The sequence below is a fragment of the Mirounga angustirostris genome, unplaced genomic scaffold, assembly GCF_029215605.1.
Source record: "Mirounga angustirostris isolate CCGP_5_RB_7025 unplaced genomic scaffold, mMirAng1.0.hap1 SCAF_2, whole genome shotgun sequence".
NCBI lineage: Eukaryota > Metazoa > Chordata > Mammalia > Carnivora > Phocidae > Mirounga > Mirounga angustirostris.
In genome coordinates this window covers 151,711,416-151,736,840 of record NW_026991710.1, presented here as the reverse complement: position 1 = coordinate 151,736,840, position 25,425 = coordinate 151,711,416, and the positions used below count along the sequence as shown (strand labels likewise).

Sequence of the window (25,425 nt, the reverse complement as noted above, 5' to 3'; positions counted from 1 at the left end):
AATAATATATCTTTCATAATGGCTGAAGAGAGACTTTTTAGTACTGTTTATGTCTTCTGTCATTAATTTTTTTTTTTTAAAGATTTTTTATTTATTTGAGAGAGAGAGAGAGCACATGAGAGGGGGGAGGGTCAGAGGGAGAAGCAGGCTCCCCGCTGAGCCGGGAGCCCGATGTGGGACTCAATCCCGGGACTCCAGGATCATGACCTGAGCCGAAGGCAGTCGCTTAACCAACTGAGCCACCCAGGCGCCCTCTTCTGTCATTAATTTAACAGCTATTTATTGAACACCTATGCATTATCCCTCTTTGGGCTAGAATTATCAAAATGGTGACCCAAAGGAGCTACAAGCCCTGCCCTCCCTGTGCTTATAGTCTGCTTGTCCAGGTAATGACTAAGTGTAAGGTGCAGCTCTGGTGAGCACTGTAGAAGGTCATTGGTTCCAAGAAAGCAACGGTAGTAGAGGGAATGAGGGACAGAGGTGGTCAGACCACATGGGTCCTTGAAAGCCACATTAGAGTTTTGAATTTAGCCTAAGAGCAGTGGGAAGCCATAGAAGGTGGGGGAGGAAATTGGGGAGTTTGTGTCATACAATGAGTTTGTCTTTCTTTTTGAAAGGTAATTGTGACTGCACTGGGAAGAGTGAATTGGAGAGGGGACATAGATGACCTAGAGGCATTTATAGGAGTCCAGGCAAAGAAGCCACAATAGAGGCCACAATGATTTGATGGTGAAGGGAAGAAGTGGAGGGATTTGGATGTCTGGAAGGTAAAACTAGCTAGATTTGGTGATAGATTAGGTGTGGGTTGTGAGGGCTCAAGAATGGGCAAGGATGCCTAGAAAGGATAGGACAACAGTCCTGTTCCCAGAGGTGGGGATGCTGGTAGAGGGCCATGTTTGGAGTGGAAGGTCATCTTTTGAGCTGTCTGAGAGGAGGTGTCAAATAGGCTACACTTTTCATGGTAAATGTGTAGTGTTTCGGCTGGGCTATAAATAAACCTTGATGGATTGTCCTGGGAAATCAAGTACTGTGGGAAAAAATTTCTTAATCCATAATTTTGTTGATTCTGAAAAATCTGAACAAACATATTTTCATTTAGAAAATAAGAATCTAACAATCCCAAAGGAAATTAATAAAGGTAAATATCTTGCATAATCTCCCTAGTTGTTTTCCTTTTTGTATGTTTCTCTCCCAGAGAAACATTTCTCTTTTCCTATAAGCATTCATATTTTAATTAGTTGTCATTATAATCTACATCCGGTGTTGTAATAGGATTGTTTCACTTACCATTATCCCAAATATTTTTTCACATTTTTATATATCTTTCAAATGCTCTATTTAAAATATGTTGTATAATAGTACATGCTTTTGATAAATCATGAATTATAATTTTCTAAGCAACATTAATACTTTTGGATATTCAATTGGTTTTAAAATTTCATTATTATAAGTAATAAATACTGTTATATGTATCACCTTTTTTTTTCCCCTCTTGTATTATTCCTTAGTTTGAATTCTCTGAGTGGGATTAGTGGGTCAAAGATTGAATGGATTTACAACTCTTGATATTTGTAAAGACAAACATTTTTAGAACCACAGGCAGGGGCTGTGGGGTGCTGACTGTAGAACAGAACTGTGACCTCCACGTCAAGACTCATGATGTTTCTTTGGATTCAGCAACCAATGGTTCTAACCCTATTAATGAGTGCTTGACAAGGTCCCATGGCCACCTGGGACCTGGGCTGTTCTCTTCCCTTCCTCCAGGTTTTCTGTTCCTAGGTTAGTGCCAACATCACTGAAGAACCAGTGAGAGCCTCTGAATTGATGGTATCCTGAAGAGGGTGTCCAAACTTGACTAAGCCTCATAAGCCTTCAGGTTCTAAAAGACTTGCAGTGTGCTGGAGAGGCTGCCTGGGATTCCTCTGGGTTTGGGTGGGGTTCTTAAGACTTTCCACGACCTGGTCCGTGCCTACCAATCTGTCCTTCATGGCCACTGCTTCTCAACATATCACCTCTGCTATGCCCAGACTAGACTCTATTCTGGCCCTGGATGATGCCTCGGTCACATCAGACTTGTGGCTCTCATTCAAGTTGCTACCTCACTCTCTGCCTTTCCAAACCCTGCCTCTCCTTCAAGACTCTGTGCTGGTAGCACTTCCTCCAGGCTCTCACTTCCCAGCTTGCTCTTCCTCTGCTGTGAACTCTTGACAGTACCTTTCATCCCCATTCCAGGGCTTGGCACATAATTGTAAGCTTTCTGGTGAAGTTTGACATTTTTACCTCTTGAAGGTAATTGTACTTTCCACGAGGGCAGGAACCGTGTCATCCTCTCACCAGCCCCCAGAGAGCCTGACTGCCGTGCTGAGGCCTTTGCCAGTGCTCCATAAATCGAATGGGACCCAGGGAATCAAAATATATGTGCTGTCTGATGCAGCGCCAAGGTTTTTTTTTTTTTTAAAGATTTTATTTATTTATTTGAGACCGAGAGAATGGGAGAGAGCACATGAGAGGGGGGAGGGTCAGAGGGAGAAGCGGGACTCGATCCCGGGACTCCAGGATCATGACCTGAGCCGAAGGCAGTCGCTTAACCAACTGAGCCACCCAGGCGCCCAGCGCCAAGGTTTTTGAGCCATGCTTATGTATTTTCAACATAAATGCTTATATTCAAGAATTGCTAAGGGTATTATTCAAGTACTCCTAGATGGATCATACTCAGCTATGCTCTATCTGACTGCAGTTTGAGGGATTATGCGAACAAGGTAATGCCGGAAAACCATAATCTGGTCACCTTTTATTTCCAAGTCCTTAATATGTCCAGAGTGGGAAGGGTGTTGGTGGAGGGAACCAGGGTGGATGAAGAGTAGGAAGAAACCCTGGAATATCCATCTGGTACTTAAGAAGGCAAGTGTCTGTGGTTCCTGGAAACAGTATTTGAATTGTAGTGAAATGATGTGTTCTGCTGTTCTGTTTTTTGAAAAATTGGCCCCAGTGTTACCCTGCTGTCCTTGTGGCTCACTTCATTGATGGGGTCAATATTCTGATCATCAGGAGTCTTCCGAGGAAGCCTCCCCAGTTCACCCTGGAACCCCAAGTTTCCCTTCTTCTTCAGGGGCTGGCCTGGTGCTGTGGGGCCCCTCTGGCCAGGAGTCAGGAGCTTTGGGGCTGGGCTGGCTCTGCCCCCACCAGCCATACGGCTCTGCACAAGCTCAAGCCTTGGCACCCTCATTTGTAAAACCATGCGCTTGAACTAGACCATCTCGAGGCTCTTCAGTTACTGAGATTAAAAACAAAATAATTGAAACTCTCTTAAAAGGGTAAGCTTTGGTGCCATTTTTAACTAAAAATGAGAAATAGACTCTTTGACACATTTAATGACATGTGTTAGTATGTGTGTGGAACTTTACACTTAACTTGTATTTCTTTCTTTCCTTCTCTCCCTCTTTTTTTTTTTTTCTAGCCAAACATCATGTCAATGGCAATAGAACAGTTGAACCTTTCCCAGAGGGAACACAGATGGCTGTATTTGGTAAGATATCAACTCTGAAAGAAAACCCAAATTGCGTGCAAAGACTAGTGCCAAATTTCTGAGTTTTAGCAAGTGTCCTCAGGGCTTCAAAATCTGGGCTCTTCTAGATATTTACAAGTCATTGGAGCCAAAAAAACCTATCGAGTTCTTAGTATTTCTGGGATCAGAAAAGCTTATTCTATAGAATTTAATATGCTTTCTTTTCTCACTTTGCAAACCAAATATCAAACTGTGTATTTGCTATTTCTTTCGTCCACACTGTGAATTAACCTGATAATTTACAGTTTGAGTTTTTCTTCCCTAGAAGGGTTCCCCCCCTCCACACGGATATGTAATTTTGTCAAAGGCTGGGGTTCAAGGAGTTTTGAGTTGTTATTCCACAAAAATCAATCTAATCGAATAATCTTTCTCTTCCATTATGAATTCAGCATATTCCTTAGAAAAAAATCGGTTAAAATGTCTTAAACAGAATAAAATTTAATCTCTGAGCATATATTTACAATATACAATTATGTGGTTGAGCAGAACTTCTCTGTTAGATTCCAAACCTTTCGGTGACAAGGTCCTTTTTAATTCATGGCTCCTGACCTCCATATTTAATGTCACCTAAACTTCCTTCAAAATGTCTCTACACCTGGCACTTTCTTTGCCTGCCTTCTACCCCTTCTCTCTCCCTTCCCCTCCTCTTTCCCTTTTCTTCCAGCTTCCTCTTCCTTTTAGCCCCCCTCTCCCCCTTCCTTCTAGCAAGGCCCTGGGGCCCCCAGGGCCCATCCTTCATCAATCTCTCTGTCCTCTGGATTTTCATTTTCTCGTAGCTTTTGGATCCTTCCCCTCAGCCTTTAGAAGGGTTTTATGATCTGTCCCATTCTAAAACCCTGAAATCCACCTGACTTTATGCCATCCTCTAGCTTCCTTTCTACCCTGATCTTGATGATGGTCTCCTACAAGGGCTTTTGATGTAAAACTGCTTTAAGCATGGAGGTGTCTTTGAGATGGAAATTAGCCTCAGGATGACCCATCTCTAAATTAGCCTATTCAGGATAAAGCATTAATTTATTCACAGAGATGGAACCAGAATTAGTAATCAATGATGATTAACAGTTGCGGAGTTATGAAACAGGGAGCTAATTCTGCCTGGGTGTTTGTAAATCTTGCTCTGTATGGGCTATCACCTTTTAAAATACAGTGATCAGTGGTTAGAAATTATTATGCTCAGAAATGTAAATGGAGAATTTGATTTTTGTAGCAAAAAGCATAATGGACAATCTAAAAATGTGTGCAAAATATTTGATTTGTTAACTCTCCTCTGAGGACTTACGTTCAATGATGCTGTTTTACTGGCATTGTGGGTTTAGGACTGTTCCCAGGGGACAGCAGATGTCACATTGGTCCTCAAAGGGTTACTTTGATGATTCTTTTTTTTTTTTTTGTCTTTCAGATTTTTCATCCCCAGACATGTTAGAAACTCAGTTCCCTCTCTTGTTGGGAAATATAAAATGAGACTGCCCCATCTTAGCAGGTTTCCCTCTGTTGTGCTATTGGAGGAAAGCTTCCTTCCCAAAGGACAGACTGAGCACCAGGCAGGCAATGATGCCAGAGAATCGGAAATATCAGTGAATAAAGCTCCGTGATGAGATTATTGTTATTATTTGTCACGGTTTTGGTTTATAGTGGCTTTCCTAAAAGTCCTAACCCATGGCCTTCATCGTTTGGCTTTGGACTAGCATGTTCCTCTCTCCAAGCTTTGGTTTTGTCACCTGTAGAACCAGAGGGCTGACAGAGTGCTCTGAGACCTGTTCCCTTTGCTTCGGCATCTCATATATTCAAGACCTAATGCTCATCTGGTGGCAGGCAGTCCCCTGGAAACCCACTATGAATGGCCAAGGTGTGTGGCTTTTAAAAGAGGAGGATTGTGTACAATTTCTACAAGTGCAGAGTTACACTGATCGTAAAAATAGAATATCTTTGGACATCTAAGAATTTTTACATTATGAGAACTGCGGTTTGGCTCTTACACATGCTTAAATTAAGGCCCCTATTTGGGTTAAGTATGTGCCAGAATTTTATATTAATGTTTTAAAAACTGGTCTCATTTTATATTGTCCTCCTGGCCTGCAGTGGAGAGAGGCAGCAGATGGTTTTGGGGGTGGCCTTCTCTCATTCCAGGTTGTTTATAGCTCGAGTGAAAAGGTTAAACCAAGCATATAGCACTTGGCTCTTTGACGTATGTTGGACATCTAATCCTCCTGGCACCTCGAGAGGCTGGTAGGAGCATGTAATCCTCTTCTCAGAGAGCTCCTGTGACTTACCCGAAGCCACTCAGCCAGTGATATGGTGGAGGGAGAATTTGAATCCAGGTCTAACTGACCCTGAAGCCCACAGTCTTTTTATGATGTCACCTGACTTTTAGCCCTGGTTGAAGGAGCCATGGGGCAAGTCTGGTAGATGCAGAAATGCCTTTTGGCTGGATCCATGCACGAAAGCATGCTTTCCAGCCAAGTCAATTTAGCAAACTGATTTGTGAATTTCTATGTATTCCCAGAGTGCTCTGAAGGACTCTTAAGATACAGCTTTTGCTGGGAAAATACTATTGGAATGACATCTCCTACTATTTATTGTTTTTACCCATTTGATGTTAGTAGCATAAATTAATGTACAGGAGAATGTCTTACACCTGCTTGACTTTGAGTTCACCAAAGCACCAATGGCATGTTCTACTTGTCCCAACTCATTCTTCAGCCTTCTAAGTCTTAATGTCTTATGACCAAATAGTATTACCAGTTTCAATTTTATTATCTATTGGTTAGTCATTTGAATGTACTTTGCAGAATGCTGTCTACATAGGAACTTTTAAATTTAATCCACTTCTAAAGTGGTCATTGAACTGCCATTAGGCATTGACAGTGGATAATGTAAGGAAGTGGAGTGTGAGGACAGGGCACACTCCACTGTGAAAAACACATGAGTGCGTCATTCTATCAAGTAACCAAAGAATAGATAGGTGGTTCCTTCATTTCTGGTATATAATCTTCACAGATTATTATTATTATTTTTATTTTTTTAAACTTTAAAAAAAAAATTTTTTTTTTTTTTTAAGATTTTATTTGCGAGAGAGAGAATGAGAGACAGAGAGCATGAGAGGGAGGAGGGTCAGAGGGAGAAGCAGACTCCCTGCTGAGCAGGGAGCCTGTTGTGGGACTCGATCCTGGGACTTCAGAATCATGACCCGAGCCAAAGGCAGTTGCTTAACCAACTGAGCCACCCAGGCACCCTTCACAGATTATTTTTAAGCTAAGATGTTCATTTTTTCAGATTTTCTTTCATGGCCCATTTGTTAGTCCTTGTCTTGTTTTTGTGTGGCCACAGTTCCTAAGCTTCTTTGTTGCTCTTTCTGTCCTCTGCACTTTAGGACAATGATGATGAAGGTAATAGGCTCTGCTCACCCAGTGGGCTTCTCCTCGTCTGTGTATGATGCTCTCTTTCAAGTCAGTGGGAGCCCTTTTTCCACAAGCTGGAGGAGCAGAACCAAACATTTTGCAATTACTTAATGTCTTTGTTCCTGGTGGCTGAGAGTGCCCTATGGCTATCATCCCTTTAATCCCACAACAGCCCTGTGAAGTGGGCATTATTGTGCTCTGTTAGAGACAGAGAAACTGAGGCACCCAAAGATGAAAGAAGTCTGGTCAAGTGGTGGTAATGCTTTCTCAGGCATGAGGACATCCACATTACATTTGCCAGCATGCTGTGCCTGCCTTAGAAAGGTTCTCTCCGGCTCTCAATAACTTAATGAAAATAACATCCCCTTGGCAGTGAGCCACTCCATCCACGCAGAGAGCACAGGCTCCAACCTCTCCGTGGTGTTTTTTTTTTTTTTTTTTTTAAAGATTTTATTTATTTATTTGACACAGAGAGAAAGAGACAGCGAGAGAGGGAACACAAACGGGAGTGGGAGAGGGAGAAGCAGGCTTCCCTTGGAGCAGGGAGCCTGATGTGGGGCTCGATCCCAGGACCCTGAGATCATGACCTGAGCTGAAGGCAGATGCTTAACAACTGAGCCACCCAGGCACCCTGTGGTGGTTGTTTTTAAACCCAGAACAACTTTTTTCATCTTATTAAAAATACTCCATAGTCAAGAAGATTTCTCATTTCAAAATAAAATAAATTTTTTTTTTCAAAAAAAATAAAAAATAAAAAAAATTGAGGAAAATACAGAGAAGTTGGGTGTAGGGAAGATTTGTGAATTTGGGAAGATTTTTAGTACAATTTTTTTAAATAAATGAAATACAGTTTTTGGGATGCCTGGGTGGCTTGGTTGGTTAAGCATCTGCCCTCAGCTCAGGTCATGATCCCTGGGTCCTGGGATCTAGCCCCACGTCGGGCTCCTTCCTCAGCGGGGAGTCTGCTTCTCCCTCTCCCTCTGCCTGCCACTCCCCCTGCTTATGCTCTCCCTCTCTCTATCTCTGTCAAATAAATAAATAAAATCTTTAAAAAAAATAGTGAACATAGATATATTAAATGAAGTAAACAAATGAAAAAAATTACAATGTGGTAGACTAGACTTACATTATATATAATATAGTATCAACACCAGTAGCTCTACTAACTTGCAAGATTTTCCTCAATAAATATTGTTATATTCTTTCTGAATGACTTGAAATTAAAAGTTAATTCAAATTTATAAAACCTGGCTCATAGCTCTTTAGTAAGAGATGGATTATTGATCTGATTATGCCCTTGCAATTTTAATATTGTAGTACTGGTGTGCAGTGATACAGGGTGAATGAGCATTCCATCACTAGAGGTATTTAAATGATAGAGTGGTCATTCCTAACCAATTGAGAAATGGACTAAACAGCCTTTAAGAGCCTTTCTTCTTAGTGAACATTTGCTTTATTTAAGAATGTTAAACCTTTTTGAAAGAATTACTTCTAACAAGGGCGCCTGGGTGGCTCAGATGGTTAAGCGTCTGCCTTCGGCTCAGGTCATGATCCCAGGGTCCTGGGATCGAGTCCCACATCGGGCTCCCTGCTCCTTGGGAGCCTGCTTCTCCCTCTGCCTCTCTCTCTCTCTCTCTCTCTCTCTGTCTCTCAAGAATAAATAAATAAAATCTTTAAAAAAAAAAAAAAAAGAATTACTTCTAACAAGAAACCCTTTGATCCTATCATTTAGAAACCCACACCAAAGCTGTTTGCTGCAAGGTAAGGTTCTGCAGCGAAGAATCTTAACGTACAGGATTTGATACCAGTGACAACAGCAGAAGGGTCTCCATGAATTCTTAGGGTGGGTTTTTAGGCTCCCAATAGCCTGACAGCAATGTCTCTGTGATCTCAAACCCTTGCGAAACATGTTTTCTTTGTCAGGTTCTCTTAAGGCTTCTCAAATGAGAGGGAGCAAAAGACAATCCAAGACATCACGAAAATGTGCCGATGACCTTGTTGCAAATCTCTGTTTATAGCCGGCATGCCAAGCATTCTCCAGACTGTTTCTCCAATAGGTGTGTGGAAGGGCTGATTCCGGAGCAGGGGCCTGTGGCTGGCACAGGCCCACAGATGCTCCCCGGTCCAGGGGCCTCACCTTCAGCACCCAAAGGAGAATGAGATCGGTGCTGTAAGATGAACCAATCGTAAGACATCCCCCCCCCCCCGACTTCAACTGGAGGTGAATTTTGAAGGAGCCACAGTTATTTTGTCTGCTAGCCAAGAAAACAGCGTTGAAAGCAGCAGGCAATATGTCAGACTTCAAGGGAAAATACATTGGTGTCTCGTTGGCTCGAATCCAACATTATGTTGGTAAATAATCAAATCCCGGTGTGGCATATTTCTCTCTGAACCTTGACTGAAAACCACTGAAGACCATTCTGTGAGCTGTGGAGTGGCAGCCACTCATTCTAGGAAAAAGGCCAGAAAGAATGACTTTGAAATGTGTTTATAATTAACTAAACAATCTAAATTCACAAGACTGTTAGAACAGCAGGCCGCTAACTGGTGCAAACTTCTTAAGTGATGAGGCACTTGGGGAAACAAAAATAGGCCTTCCTCCCACATAATCTGAAGCACCTTTGAGGGACAATAATTGGGCATTTAGGGACATATTTTACGATATATTTTATTTTATGTGTCTTTTTCATGTGCGTGACGGTCTCGATTTATATTTTCTTTTTGAGCATGGAGAGGTCAGATAATATAGGGAAGGGTGAAGAGACCTAGCTGAAAATCCCATTTGGATTGTATGGCATTGCTTAGAATGGTGCAGTCCACCGGGTCTGGTCCAGAAGAGCACAGGTGTGGAGTCTGAGAGGGTATCCTGGGGTGGGGAGGGTGGAGGGGGGGATATATTTAGAAGATGGAAGCTGGAGTGTGGGTGGGGATTTCTGTGCTTAGAGAATGGAACTGAACTGATTGTAGAAAAGAGTAAATCCAAATCCAATAATGTTTGATAATCATGTATCCACCAACCTCAACCATTTGGAATGCATGTAAGAACCAGAAAATAAGCTCTCCCCCCCCCCCCCCGCCACAGCTGGTGAGGTGCTCCCCTGGGGGCCACCTGGGCTCCCCAGTCAGAGTACTCTGTGGATCCAGGCCCCAGGCAATTCACTGCAACATTAGTTAGTTCCATTTAATCTATAATCTCTCCTGCATAATACCTGATGAGTCCTGTGACTCAGGGATTTTGAAGGATAACCGATTGCATTAGTGGAGAACTAATCTAATGTTGGCCCAGTACCGACCAGCTCTTGTTAAACTTTCTATTACGCCTTTCTCATCATGCGTCTAAATGAGACTGGTTGCTTCCTTGTGAATCAATACAGAGCTCTCAAAAAGTGCCAGGATTTCTCTTTTGGCCTCAACTATTGAGTTGATCAGTTGTGGCTGATTATTTCACTGTTATCACTAGTATACAGTGACTATCCAATTGACCAACTTTTTTAAAAGTTTTGAAAATGAAGATTTATATAATTTTATTTTACAAATATGGTGGTAATTTCTTAAATCTCTACAGAGAAAAAATGCTCAATAGGATGTGCAAGAGAAACAATTATATATCTACTGCTTCTCTGTGAATTAGCTTCTTTAGAAGAGAAGTGTAGATATGGAGAATGACAAAAACTAGAGGTAATTATTGGATTTAACTCAACTAGCATTTTTAAGAAAAATACTGAACCCCATGTTGCAGATAATATAAAGCGGAATATTCTCTCTTGCTCTTACTCCTCCCAACCATTTACCTTGGGCCTTGTTAAAAAATAAAATAAAGGAAAATTAAAATGGATACAAGACATGGCAAAATAGCATACATTAGAATTAGGTAAATGTTAGACCAAAGAAAAATATGAGAAATGAAATATACAAATAGTGCACGTCATAATATAATTTTAAAAGTTGGCCACAAATTTGGCTCTATATTTTCTAGTAGCATTGTGAAGATCAGTTAGTCGTATGGTTGGTTTCAATTTTTAAAACTTGTGATAGAATATACATAATAAAAATTTGCCATTTTAACCATTTTTAAGTGTATGGTTTATTGGCATTAAGAATAGTCACTGTTGTGCAACCATCACCACCATCCATCTCCTAGACTTTTTCATCTTTTCCAACTGAAATTCTGTATCGCTTAGATAATAATTCTCCATTCTGCCTCCAGCCAGCCCCCAGCAATCCCTATTCTACTTTCCTTCTCTCTGAGTTTCACTACTCTAGATAGCTCCAGTAAGTGGAATCATTCAATATTTATCCTTTTGTGACTAGCTTATTTCACGTGGCATAATGTCTTCAAGATTCATCCATGTTGTGACGTGTGTTGGAATTTCCTTCCTTTTTTAAGTCCAAGTAATATTCCACCATTTTGTTTATCCATTCAACTGTCCATGAAGGACAGTTGGGCTGGTTCCACCTTTTGACTACTGTGAATAATACTGCTATGAGCATGGGAGTGTAAATATCTCTTCGAGACCCTACTTTTAATTCCTTAAAGAATATACCTACAAGTGGAATTGCTGGATTGTATGGTAATCCAATGTTTCATTTTTTGAGGAACTGCCGTCCCATTTTCTACAATGGCTGAACCATTTTACGTTCCCATTGGCAAAGCACAAGGATTCCAGTTTCTTCACATCCCTGCCAGCACGTGTCGTTTGTTAATAGGCATCCTAATGGGTGTGATACTAAAAATCTACACGCTTGGGGGAATCTTAAAATCTCCTGATTCTAGAACCAGAAAGAAGTTTCTTTCAAGGATACGTATAAGGAGGACACTGTAATGTAAGACAGTTAGCAGTACTACTGATAACCCTTAGAGTGAGCACCATGAGGCAATTCGTGAGCTGTTGGTTACACTGCTCTTCTCTTTGGGCTCCTGACATCCACCAGGGAATATTTGGTCCACACACCCCCATGGGTGCCACATGGTGCTTTTCTGGTGGGCTCTGGCTTAATCCATAAATTACTTGTATTGCTTCTAAAACAATCAGTGGCCTGGTTATCTTCTAAGAAATTTTCTGTCAATATTATTTCTTTCAGTGGATTTTAAAAAGTACTTACTTTTTAGTTCTTTATTGTGAAAAATTTCAGATATGTTAAAAATAAACTGATGTAATGAAGCCTCCCTCACTCAGCTTAAACAGTTATCAGTTAGGGCTGATTGTGTTTCATGTATATTCCCACTCACGCTCTCTCCTCCATCTTAGGTTATTTTAAAGCAAATCTCACATATCATCTCATTTCCTCCATGAATACTTTGGTACATATCTCTAAAAGAGCAATTTTCTAGGGGTACCTGGGTGGCTCAGTCGGTTAAGTTCCGACTCTTGATTTTGGCTCAGTTCATGATCTCAGGGTTGTGGGATCGGGCCCCGAGTTGGGCGCTCTGCTGGGTGTGGAGCCTGCTTAAGATTCTCTCTCTCCCTCTCTCTTTGCCCCCCTCCACCCCCTACTTGGGTGCTCACTCTAAATAAATAAATAAATAAGCAGTTTTCTAGAAAACATACCATAATGCCATTATCACACCAAAAAATAGTTTTTTTAAAATATCATCAGCTATCCCAAGAGTCCATGTGTTTGAGTCAAGATCCAAATAGAGTCCATACATTGTAATTGGTTGGTATAAATATTTAGTCTCTTTAATCTGTAAGTTCATCCCTCTTTTTTTCTTTGTAATTTATTTGTTCAAGAAATTAGATAATTTATTCTTCATTGTTTCCTTCAGTCTAGATTGAATGATCATGTTCACCATTCCTCTATACTTTCTGAAAATTGGGAGATAAGAGTCCTGACCAGAATCCGTAGATGGGGTCCATAAGCCATTCAGGAGGCATTTAATAACTGGATCATTAAGGTATCAGCCCCTTGGTGATTAACATAACAATAAAAAAACCCAACAGAGAAACCTGTAAAAAAAAAAAAGTTACCAGCCCTTAATGATCATTGCCAAGATCCATTATTCTGTTAGAGGCTGCAGGATGGCGCTCTTTTAATTCTAGCATTTCCTTTTATTTATGAACTAGAATATTTCTATAAAAAGAAACTTCCCTTTTATTAACTAGTTGATTACCTTGACCCCAGTTTGATTAAGAAAGAAGCATCATTTTTTTCCCCCTTATCAGCCATTTTGCTTTGTGGGTCTGATCATGGGTTAAATGTATATTCATGAGTTAGAAGCATAGATAAATATAGTTGCTTAAGTCAAAAATGATCTAACAAGTGATGGTAACCTCTTTAATTTGACTGAATGACAATTTTCACTTGGGCATTTAACCAAATTATTGGAATTTATTACCATTTGGTTAAACATTTGAAAATATAATCATGATAGACAGATTGCCTCAACAGATTTGGGTAAAACAAAGATGCAGGCCCATAGTCAGGTGGCAGAAGGTATGTCTCTGGCAAAGCTGGATTTGGGGATCTGCCATCTTGTCTGGTGTTCTCAACCCAGGTCTTGTGACCAGGAGATGCACTGCCATGTGGGGCTCAGTTCTGAACCTCAGCAACCCAGGATGAAAAAGCCAACTCCAGAGAGGGCCTGAGGACTGGGGGCCATCTTGCTTCCAGATGTGGAATGCTGTCAAAATACTGGGACAATGAAAATGGATAAGCAGCCAAGAAATGACAAAGCCTCCCCAGGAATGCTGCCCACTGTGAAGACTAACAGCTGGGCTGTCTCACCTGGAGCACTTTTTTCATGCTTTGGCTTATATTGTGAATGCGTTTGAGGGTAGCAGGAGACATATTTATCAGAGTACATTTTCCATACTCTGTGCCTTCCAGTTTTCATAGACAGAGCAGGTAAAACTATCTGCAGTTTCACTGCCAAGTATTTTGGGAGCTATTTACTGACTCACTTTTCTTTTTTTAATCTCATTTTATTTTTATTATTTATTATGTATTTTGTTTTTGCTAAGTTGTCTCAAATTTTCCTTTTGGAATGATGCTGTGTATAAATAAAGTAAATAAAAGAATAATTCCTATGAATGAAATTTCTTAGGTCTAGTACAACATACAGGGTTTTTTTTTTTTTTAAAGGCATTCAAAATCAAACAGTGCCAGATTTGTTTTTTCAGGAATAACTGGGATGTTTTCACTGAAACCCTAGGAAGTGGGATTCAGTTGAAGCAACATGTTTGATCCACACTGAGAAACAGCCATTTAGTTCTGCAGACTTTGGCCAAAATAGTGTGAACAATGATGAAAGCCCCTGTGAACTTTCCCTGAATTCTTGTGTATAGAGTGTCAGCAAAATCCCAGGTGTCCTTATATACCAGGAGCTATTACGTAGAACACCTTTCATCTTTCTCTTATGTCATTGGTGCCCCAGGACTTAGACAAAGGATTATAGTTGATCAAGACCAATTACATTGGGACCAATGATGGTGCTTGCCAGATGGTTGTCTTTCTGGTTTAACTTCCACCATAACCATAAATCTTTCCAAGTCTTAGCTGTGATTCCAAAACTCATGCTAATATGGATAATTAATGATAGTTCATGGTAGACCTTATCATGAACAAACTCAAAAAGACATTTTACAAACATGCTTACTTTAAGATGTTTGAAAACACTCTCAGATGTGGCTTTCCAGAATCAAGCCAACTTAGATCACTGCTGTTTATTTTGCGGGAAGATAGATTTTATTTTTTTAGCCACATCTCTGGACTCCCCTAACACCCCTTATTGTAGATTTTTGAATCTCAAATGTCTTTCTCTGTGATGGTCCTTTCCCAGGTTCTTAATTTCTATAACACTGTCACTTAGTTCAAGATGAGAATGTGTCCATGTGGAAGCCTGGCATCCATGTTGCTTCTAACACTCATGCATTCATTTCGTACTTGGGAGAAGTTCTTGTCACTGTCTTCCGCGAGGCTTCCTTTTCCTTGCCATATGACCTTTGTCCAGGTGGCAGTGACATTTGCATGGAGAGGAGTGGTAGAGTTTATGTTGACCTAATATAAGGAGGAAGGTTTGGGGAGGGTCAACTGGGAAAATTCAGCAATAGGATGACACTAGGAGCTTAGAGTGAGAACTACCTGTGGATCAAGTAGCTGTCAGGCATGCATAGGAACTGTTTCCTAGCATTCCTTTTGGCTGACTAGCTCGTGATTGGCAAGTATGTCCTTTGGCCAGGCCTCACCTTAACAGCTTTGTTGCAGAAATGTGCACGAGCATGACCACGGAGATGGAGATCCCGTAGGCATGGATTCAGCATTGGCCTTGCCTTCCCACAAGTAAAAGTTAAGAGCTGGATTCCCAAGCAAATCATACGTGCTTTAATCCAGTGCCAATACATAGGTCTTCAGTGACACATAACAAACAGTTGGGCAGGTGTACTAGCTGAGTGACAAATAGTTTCCCAGGTGCTACTAATGCATTGGTAACTGGACTGACAATTTTGTTCCTGTGTTTTTTTCTTCCAAGTAGAACATTTTTATTCTTCCTAGCCATGAAGTGGCTGTGAAAATACTACCACCACCACCAACTAACATATATTTGGGTAGTAATTTTTATAAAGTATGTATGTATTATTTCATTTGTTCTTTGTATTTAGCTCTGAGATGAGAAAATTGAGGCCCAGAGAGATTAAGTGACTTTCCCAGGGTCAGGCTACTAGTTAATGGTAGAACTAGGTCTGGCACTCAGATTATTTATTCACTTATTCATCAAGTTGTTTATTTATTGCAGCAGGAGACAATAGAAAAAAATACCTCCCCTTAAGGACTTATGTGCTAGTAGCCTAGGACAGAAAATAAGATAAATATGTAAAGAGTATTATACAGAATGTCAGATTGTGGTTAAGTGCTCTTGATTCATATAAAGCAAGGGAGGAGAATAAGAAATGCCAGGTTGGGATGGGGGGGGGGCTTGCAATTTAAAATGATGATCAAGGAAGGCATCAATGAGGTAATATTTAAGCCAAGATCTAAAAGAAGTAAAGGAGGTTGTCATACAGAGATCTGTGGAAAATCCATTCTCAGCAGAAGGAGTACAAGTGCAAAGTCCCTGAGGCAGGAGTGTGCCTGCCATGAGGCCTGTATGCTGGAGTGGAATAAACAAGGGTGTTGGGGTAGTAGTAGCTGAGGCCAGAGATTAAGAGGGAGTTAAATCATGAAGGGCCTTGTGGTAACTATGGGGACTTTGACTTTGACTTTATATGCTATGGGAAGCCTTTAGAGGATTTTGGGCAAAAAAGTGGCATAATATGACTCATTTTTTAAAGCAATCACTTCGGCTGCTATCTTGAAGATGGACTGTTTAGGATGGTGAGAAAAGAAGCAGAGATACCACTGAGGAGGCTGTTACCTCTTGGTCCAGTACTTTTGGCCAGAACACACACTGCCTTGAATCGATAATAATAATGAAAAGCTTTATAGCTTTGTGTATCTTTCTCAAATGCTGTATCCTCATAGTTTTAGAATATTTTCTATCCCTGGGTATTAAGAATTTAAGTGGCCCTTTTAAATGATACATTAGCTGAGAACAGATACAAATCCTTTGTAGAGAGTACAGTTGACCCTTGAACAACATGGATTTGAGCTGCTTGGGTCCACATATATGTGGATTTTTTTTCAATAAGTTTGTTGGAAAGTTTTTTTGAGATTTGCAAAGATTTGAAAAAACCTACAGATGAACCACGCAGCCTGGAAATATTGAAAAAATTAAGAAAAAGTATGTCATGAATGCATAAAATATATGTAGATACTAGTTTGTTTTTATCATTTACTACTCTAAAATACAGACAAGTCTATTTTAAAAAGTTAAAGTGTATCAAAACTTGCACACGAAAACACTCACAGACCATATATGGTGCTATTTGCAGTTGAGAGAAATTTAAACAGATGTAAAGATGCAATATTAAATCATAACTGAAAAAATTGACTATAGTAATACTGTACTACTGTAATAATTTTGTAGCAACCTCCTGTTGCTAGTGTGGTAAGCTCAAGTGTTGGGAATATCCACTTAAGATGTCATGTGATGCTAATCATCTCTGTATGAATAGCTCATCTCTTTTTAAAATTGCATATTCCAGTTAAAAGTGATCTCTTATGGTTCTTGCTTTTTTTTTTTGAGAGAGAGAGAGAGTGAGTGGGCAAGGGAAGGGGCGGAGGGAGAGGGAGAGAGAATCTCAAGCGGGCTCCATGCCCAGCGTGGAGCCCTCCCCGGGGCTCCATCTCATGACCCTGAGATCATGACCTGAGCTGAAATCAAGAGTGAGACCCTTAACCAGTTGAGCCACCCAGGCGCCCCTGTTCTTGTGTATTTTTCATCGTGTTTAGTACAATACCATGAACCTTGAATAACACCATGGGACTTACACAAAGTGCCACTAGTGATGCTGGAAGTGCTCCCAAGAAGCTGAGAAAAGTCATAACATTACAAGAAAAAGTTGAATTGCTTCATATGTACTGTAGATTAAGGTCAACAGCTGTGGTTATCCACCAATTTCAAGATGAATGAACACAGCGTAAGGCCAGTTGTGAAAAAAGAAAAGGAAATTCATGAAGTCATCACTGCAGCTGTGCCAGTAGGTGCAAAAACCTTGCACTTTTTGCAAAATACCTTTTTCTGTCATATTGAGAATGCAGTTTTTATATGGGTGCAGGATTGCTATAAGAAAGCCCTACCTATAGATTCTAATATGATTCGAGAAAAAACAAAGTCATTATATGACAACTTAAAGCAAAAGGAAGGTGAAGGTTCTAAAGCTGGAGAATTTAATGCCAGCAAAGGGTGGTTTGATAATTTTAAAAAGAGATTTGGCTTAAAAAATGTCAAGATAACAAGAGAAGCAGTTTCTGCTGACTAGGAGGCAGCAGACAAGTGCCCAGATGCTGTAAAAAAAATCATTGAGGAGAAGGAATATCTGTTTAAACAGGTTTTTAATGCAGACAAAGTGCCCTAACCTGGGGGAAGAAAAAGCCACAAAGGACATTTATTAGTTAGAAAAAGAAGCAAGCACCAGGATTTAAGGCAGGCAGGGATTCTACTATTTTGTAGAAATACAGTCAGGTTTATGATTAGGACTGCCCTTATCTATAAAGCTGCTAGCCTCCAAGTCTTGAAGAGAAAGGTAAACACCAGCTGCCAGTCTTTTGGTTGTGTAACAAGAAGGCCTGGGCAATGAGAATCCTTTTTCTGGATTGGTCCCGTTGACGCTTTGTCCCTGAAGTCCGGAAGTACTTGCCCATAGGGACTGCCTTTTAAAGTTCTTTTGAGGGGCGCCTGGGTGGCTCAGTTGGTTGGGTGTCTGCCTTCGGCTTGGGTCATGATCCCAGGACCTTAGGATCGAGCCCCACATCAGGCTCCCTGCTCAGTGGGGTGCCTGCTTCTCCCTCTGCTGCTCCCCTTGCTTATGCTCTCTATGTTAAATAAATAAAATCTTAAAAAAAATTAAAATGAAACAGAAGTTTTTTTTTTTTTTTAAATTCTTTTGATCCTGGAAATGCTCCTGGCCATGCAGAACCCCATGAGTTCAACACCAAAGGTACTGAAGTGGTCTATTTGCCCTCAAACACAATATCTCTAATTCAGCCTCTAGATCAGGGGATCATAAGGACCTTTAAGATTGACAGTCTATGTAAAGCTTTGCCAGTGCCATGGAAGAGAACCCTGATAGAACATCATCAGATTCTGGGAAGATTACATCATTGAAAATGCCATCATTGTTACAGGAAAAGCTATGAAAGCCATCAAGTCTGAAACAGTAAATTCCTGCTAGAGAAAACTGTGTCCACATGTCACAGGATTTACAACAGAGCCAATGAAGAAAATCATGGAAGAGATTGTGGATATGACAAAAAAAGGTGAAGTGTGAAGGAATTCAAGATATGGATCTTGGAGAAATTCAAGAGCTAATAGGTATCACACTGGAGGACTTAACAAAAGATGACGTGATGGAGACATGTGCTTCAGAACCAGTGCCTGATGATAAGGAAGAAGATGTAAAAGAAGCAGAGCCAGAAAACAAACGGACATTAGACAGTGGCAGAAGGGTTCCAATTATTCAATGCTGTTTTTGACTTCTTTTTTTTTCTTGTGACATGAACCCTTCCATGATATAGGCACTGAAACCAAAGCAAATGGTGGGAGAAGACTTGGTGCTGTATAGAAACATACCTAGAGAAAAAAGAAGTAAAACGGTATTACGATGTATTTCTGTAAATTTACACCAAGTATGCCTGCCTCTCCTTCCACCTCTTCTACCTCCTCCATCTCTGCCACCTCTGGAACTGCAAGACCAACCCCTCCTCCTCTTCCTCGTCCTCCTCAGCCTACTCATTGTGAAGACAATGAAGATGAAGACCTTTATGATGATCTGCTTCCACTTAATGAATAGTAAATAATCCTCATGCTGTATAGTTAATAAACTCATCTGTTGTGAGTGAATTTGTGTGAAAATCTAATAACCATAGGCAAGAACTGTATGAGATGCTTCTGTGTCACCATCATCATCATCATCATCACCTAAGTATTCATCATGTAGAACACTGTGTGAAAGACTTGTATGGAAATGGATAACCTATCTTTACATAGGCCTAAGGTAAGTGATATTTAATATAAAATTAATATGTTAGCTTTCTTATTGTTTTATAACTGTGCTTTCCAAGGTTACATTACCATACAGTATGCCTCTCTCTCTCATAATTGGAGAAACTGCATATCAGCCTATCATCACAGGTTGATTTTTTTTAAAGATAACAATGTTTCCAATCCTGTATTATGAATATGACTGTAATACTGTATGCCATACAAGTTTTATAATAATTCACTGATTAGTGTGAAGGCTAGGCGACCATGAAGCAATCATATCGATTACACTAGGCTACCATAAAGCAATCATACTGCTGCTTCTTTGTTATCACTGCATGAATTGCTACACCTTTAATAAATATGTATTTCTTTTTCACATTATCTTTTCATTTTTGATGTCTAGTGTTAATAGTATGTATAACATCTAGTGTTTTGTATCATATAAGACAGTATTGATGTAAGTACTAACAGACCCGATTCGTTTTTTTTATTATTATGTTAATCACCATACATTACATCATTAGTTTTTGATGTAGTGTTACATGATTCATTGTTTGTGTATAACACCCAGTGCTCCATTCAATACGTGCCCTCTTTAATAACCATCACCAGGCTAACCCATCCCCCCACCCCCCTCCCCTCTAGAACCCTCAGTTTGTTTTTCAGAGTCCATAGTCTCTCATAGTTCATCTCCCCCTCTGATTTCTCCCCCTTCATTCTTCCTCTCCTGCTATCTTCTTCTTCTTCTTCTTCTTTTTTTTTTAACATATAATGTATTATTTGTTTCAGAGGTACAGGTAACAGACCCAATTCGTTTTATACACAGACAATGTAAACTTGTGGCATCGATAAATACAATACTGTAAATTTGTTTTTTCTTCCATATGATTTCCTTAATAATATTTCTTTTGTCTAGCTTACTTTATTATAAGAATACAGAATATAATACATATAACATACAAAATATGTGTCAATCAACTATGTTATTGGTACTGCTTCCAGTCAACAGTAGGCTATTAATAGCTAAATTTTTGGGGAGTCAAAAGTTATACATGGATTTTCAGCTGTGCAGGGGTTTGGTGCCCCTAACTCCTGTGTTTTTCAAGAGTCAACTGTATGTTGGTATTATTATTGCTCTACTTAACAGATTGATATTACTTGCAGCCTTAGTTGGAATTGATTGAATTAAACCACTTAGAATCATGTTGAATGTGTGCATAAGATTCCTTTCAAAATGGGTCGTTGCTTGTTCCATAATACATTGAACAGTGTAGGAGTACTTCAGATTGTGCTTCTGGTAGACACAGAGTATGGAATTGAGCACAGATCAAAGGAACATGGTGATTGATTTAAAATATGAAATCAATGCTTATTATAAGACTAAAATTTATCAATGAAGTAAATTAGTATTTCCCTAAAAAAATTACACTTCCCTAAAAAATCTCTTAACTCTTCCACCTCCAAAAACTGTTGGGGTGGAATATGAGATATTTGTTATCATCCAGATTTGGGTTTAAATCCTAACTCAGCTGATTTCTGAACTTGAATAAGTTTCTGAAACTATAGCTGATAATAATTTTGCCTCTGGACAAAACAAAACAAACACACAAAAAAACCCCAAAAGTAGTTGAAGGAACTGGTAAACAACCAAATGTTGCTGTCAGGGCAGAATCTGGAGGGAACATATCTCTTAAAATAAGGGAAACAAACTTGATAAGCACCACATTTAACGAGCTTTTTCCTTGAGGGTACCTTCCAGTAGTCAGTTGCTTAGAAAAAAAGAGTGCAAATAGAAAGTGCCTATCTCACCAGGCTGAATAGACCATAGTCGAATCCAGGGACTGCAAGAGCAGCTAGATATCAATGCAAAACAGTCTGGAAGGGAGGAGCAATAGAGGGAGAGCCCCCAAAATCTCAGTACAAATTCCACTCAGATCTGTGGCTGCCTCTATCTGTGCCTGCACAGAGTGAGACTCAAAAGAAACCAGCAGAAAACGGATGCTAGAAATCTGAGGTTTCAGCAGGAGGTTGGTTCTGGGAGAGAGTTGGAGTTCAAGTCCTGCTAGGTTAAAGAGAATTATAAAAACTTTAGGCTTTTGTTTAAAACTTGAGGAGGGCCATGTCTTAGGAGTAAACCCAGGATGAGGGTTACATCCTAGGGCTAAGGGGAAAAAGCAAAAATAAACTCATTCTTATAAAATCTAAAACTAAGCCTATAGAGGATCAAGATGACCCACCAGTAATTTACTTGTGTGTCAGGACAAAATTCAACATTCTTTGGAGAAAAATCACAAAATCTAGCACATATCATCCACAGTGTTTAGTATTTAATAAAAATGATCAGATATGTGAAGAAACAAGAAAAAAGTCAATAGAAGCAGACCCAGAGATGAGCCAGACATTGAAGTTAGCAGACAAGGACTTAAAACATATTATAAATACATTAAAGAATATATGGAAAAAGATGGACAGAATGAGTTAATAGGTAAATATCAGCAAAGAAATGTAAACTATAAAAAAGAATAAAGTGGAATTTCTAGGGCTGAAACATACAGGATTTGAAAGAAAAAAACCCAGATTATTGGATAGACTTCATAGGAGATTCAATATTGCATAAGAAGGGATCAGTCAACTGGAAGACAGGTCAGTCAAAATTATGCAAACTTGAGAAAACTTTTTTTCTTTTTTAGAGGGAGGAGGAGAGAGAGAATCTTAAGCAGGCTCTATGCCTAGCATGGAGCCTAACATGGGGCTTGATCTCATGACCCTGAGATCATGACCTGAGCCAAAATCAAGAGTTGGACACTTAACTGACTGAGCCACTGCCCTGAGAAGAATTAAAAAAAACAAAACAAAAAAAAGAACAGAGTCTTGGTGATTATGAGATAGTATCAATTGGTCTAATATATGTGTAATTGGAGTGTCAGAAGGCTCCCAGAGAGAGATCCTGGAGCAGAAATAGATATTTGTGAAAATAATAACCATAAATTTGAAGGGGGTAGTCAAAATGTGTGCCAAATCTAGAGAGTCAAAGGTAGGGATCCAACCAGGACAATGGGACAAAGAGTTTTGAATGGGGGTAAAGATTAAATAAAAATAGATGACTATAAAACAGGGAAGTTCCATCTTGCTCAAAGACCACCCCTGTACCCACATCTGCACTCTAACTCCTTTTAGAATACATTGTTTCTTTTCCTGTGGCTCCATGGTGACATTGTGTCGAGATGGGCTCACTCTTGAGTTCAAACCCGAGCTTTACCTCTTACCAGCATATCATTACACTCTATATCCTGGGATCATCACTTGTTAAATGAAAATAATGATAACTTTCTCACAAGGCAGGTCTCTATGGATAGATTATGTACATTTTATAGGGTGGTGCTGGCCATATCATACTTAGGCCCTCGACAGTAGTTTCCTTTTCCTGCTTAATTTATCCCCATCGTGGACATCACTACCCACCCAGTTAGCCAGGTGAGGGAAATTAAACTTCATCTTAAGAGCAAGAAGAACCATAGAAATGATAGGATCATGGTTGAATTTTAGAAATATCACTTAGGCTTCAGTGTGAGGAATGGACTAGAAGGATGTGAGATAAGATTTGAAAAGACAAGATTGGATGCTTCTGGAGGCCATTGCACATGCCTTCTCTCTCTCTTTTTTTTAAACGTTTTATTGACTTAGAGAGAGCACATGTGAGCACAGAGGGAGAGGCAGATGCCCTGCTGAGCAGAGAGCAGGACGTGGGACTCGATCCCAGGACACTGAGATCATGAGCTGAGCCGAAGGCAGACGCCCAACCATCTGAGCCACCCGGGCGCCCCATGCCTTCTCTTTATACTCTTTTTAAACAGCTGTATTATCCTCTTTTCTTTCACAAGAGATCCCGCTTTGCCCATTTATATCACAGCCTCTATCATTACCAGCAGAAATAAAATTGAGTTCCCCATTCCTCAAGGACAGGGATGCTCAGTCTTTAAAGCGTGTGAGATGATGGCGGTCTGGACCAGGGTAGTGGCAGTGGGCATGCAGTCCAATGGACACATCTGAGAGTCTTTCTGCCAATCTGTCATTGTCTTTAGATCTTTTTTTCTAAGAGATATGATTACATACCTGGCAGAGATTCTTCTCAAAGTATAGATATGATTATACCATTCTTTTGCTGGGGCATCTTTGTCTCTAGAAAGATATCTCCACTCCTTAGTCTAGCATTTAAGGCCTTGTAGAAGCTATTCCCAATCTACTCAGCAAGCTTTCATTTTTAATATGACTTCTCACCCAACCTGTGAGGGGCCTCCCCCTAGTTCTCTAACCACTTCACACACTTCTATACCTTTAGCTTAAGCCCTGTTCTTCTTGGAAGGCTCGGCAACTTTTCCCCAGTCTTTCCCCCTAGCTCTTTTGCCTTTGTTCATCACATAAGATTTGTCACTGTGCATTATGATTAGATATTTAATTGATTATCTCCCTCTGCCTGCCTGCTTTTTGATGATAGGGACTATGTCTTGCTGTCTTTGTGTTAGTAGGGCCTAGTCCCCAATACAGACCTTTAATATAAATATTTATTGGATGAAAGAATGAATAATATTCCACATATCTGCAATGGAAATGGTAAGAAATTTTTTATATTCTGTTACTTAATTTGCACACAGTTGTGTAAGAAATAATTTTCAAAATTTAGCTTGAGGAAAAGAAGCCCTGATGAGAGAAGTGAGAAGATGTAGAGACTTTTGGAGGAAGTCTCAAAGGGACTTCTGGAAACTTCTGAAGAATTTAGTGGTGCATGGCCTAATGGGCTTTATAGAAGGTGGTTTTTGTCCTCTGTGATGTACATGTACCACCATTTTCTGGGTCCTTGTTGGATAAGTGACATTTGGGGGGCCACAAGAGGAGGTGGGATGAAGGTGTGAGGTAAAATGAGATACATTTATTGACTATCTACTGGATGCCAGGCAATGCTGAAAGGAAGTTATTTCCAAGGCAGAAAAATAGTGAGGGATAGGAAACTGAAAGAAGGAGTAATATATCCATGCTAAAAAAAAAAAAAGAAGAAAGAAAAAAGAAAGTGTAAATGACTGTGTGAAATGCCAGAAGGAAGATGGAATATCTTAAATTCCTCAGATTTACTGAACAGGCAACCTGGGGAGTAGCCTACAATGTTATTCAAATTATCCAGTTGTACCTGAGCCCTGTGGATGCAGTCATGAGATCTGGAGTAAGTTGGTGGCAGGGACCCATAGCTTCTAGTATGTTTTCACCCCTATTCCTAGAGCAAAAAGGTACCAGGCCAAATCACTAGGGGTCACTTTAATACTGCTTAGTCTAATGAAATCACTAGTATCTCAAACTAGTTTCCTTGTCTGAGCCTCAGTTTCATAACTTGTACAATGAAAGCCTTGGTTTTCACTAACATCCGTCCCATCTACATTGTTCCTTCTTGATGAAGTGGAATGATCCTGGCTGACCTTCGCCTCTCTTCATTGTTTTTCTGCTTCACGTTGTGGTTGCAGATAGTTTTGGAAGTTTTCTTCATCTGGGACCTCTTTCCCCATCCATATGTCCTACATTTTCTCTTAAGATTGAGCTGGAACTGACTTAACACATTCTACTGTGTTCGTCAACACCCACTGGCAAATGTTATGGTCATTTATTCATTGAAATTCTATAAATCTCCTACCCATTCTAGAAAGGAAAATGAAATTGCAGGTACCTTAGAGAAGGCAGGGCCCATGAACAGACAAATCTGGGAAATTAAAAAAAATACTAAAGGATGCCTTTTAGGAAAACTGAATGCTATTTCTTTTTCTTATGGCTTTCTTTTTTTTGCCCCAGGCAAACTGTTGACCATATTTGTCAGGCCTTAATAAAAATCCCATAGC

The 25,425-nt window shown here is 40.0% G+C and overlaps 1 protein-coding gene across 7 annotated transcripts in view; it reads left to right on the top strand.

Annotated features, from left to right (window-relative positions):
* MSRA (methionine sulfoxide reductase A) overlaps positions 1 to 25,425 on the top strand; it is a 525,135-nt gene that overhangs the window by 167,977 nt on the left and 331,733 nt on the right. For 5 of the 7 annotated variants that reach the window (XM_045880095.3, XM_064585322.1, XM_064585318.1 and 2 more), the window contains exon 2: positions 3,458 to 3,526. The exons of the other annotated variants lie outside the window; for them this stretch is intronic. In XM_045880095.3, the coding sequence (XP_045736051.1) occupies positions 3,458 to 3,526 (69 nt within the window). The remainder of the gene's footprint in view (positions 1 to 3,457; positions 3,527 to 25,425) is intronic. 7 annotated transcript variants of the gene reach the window in all.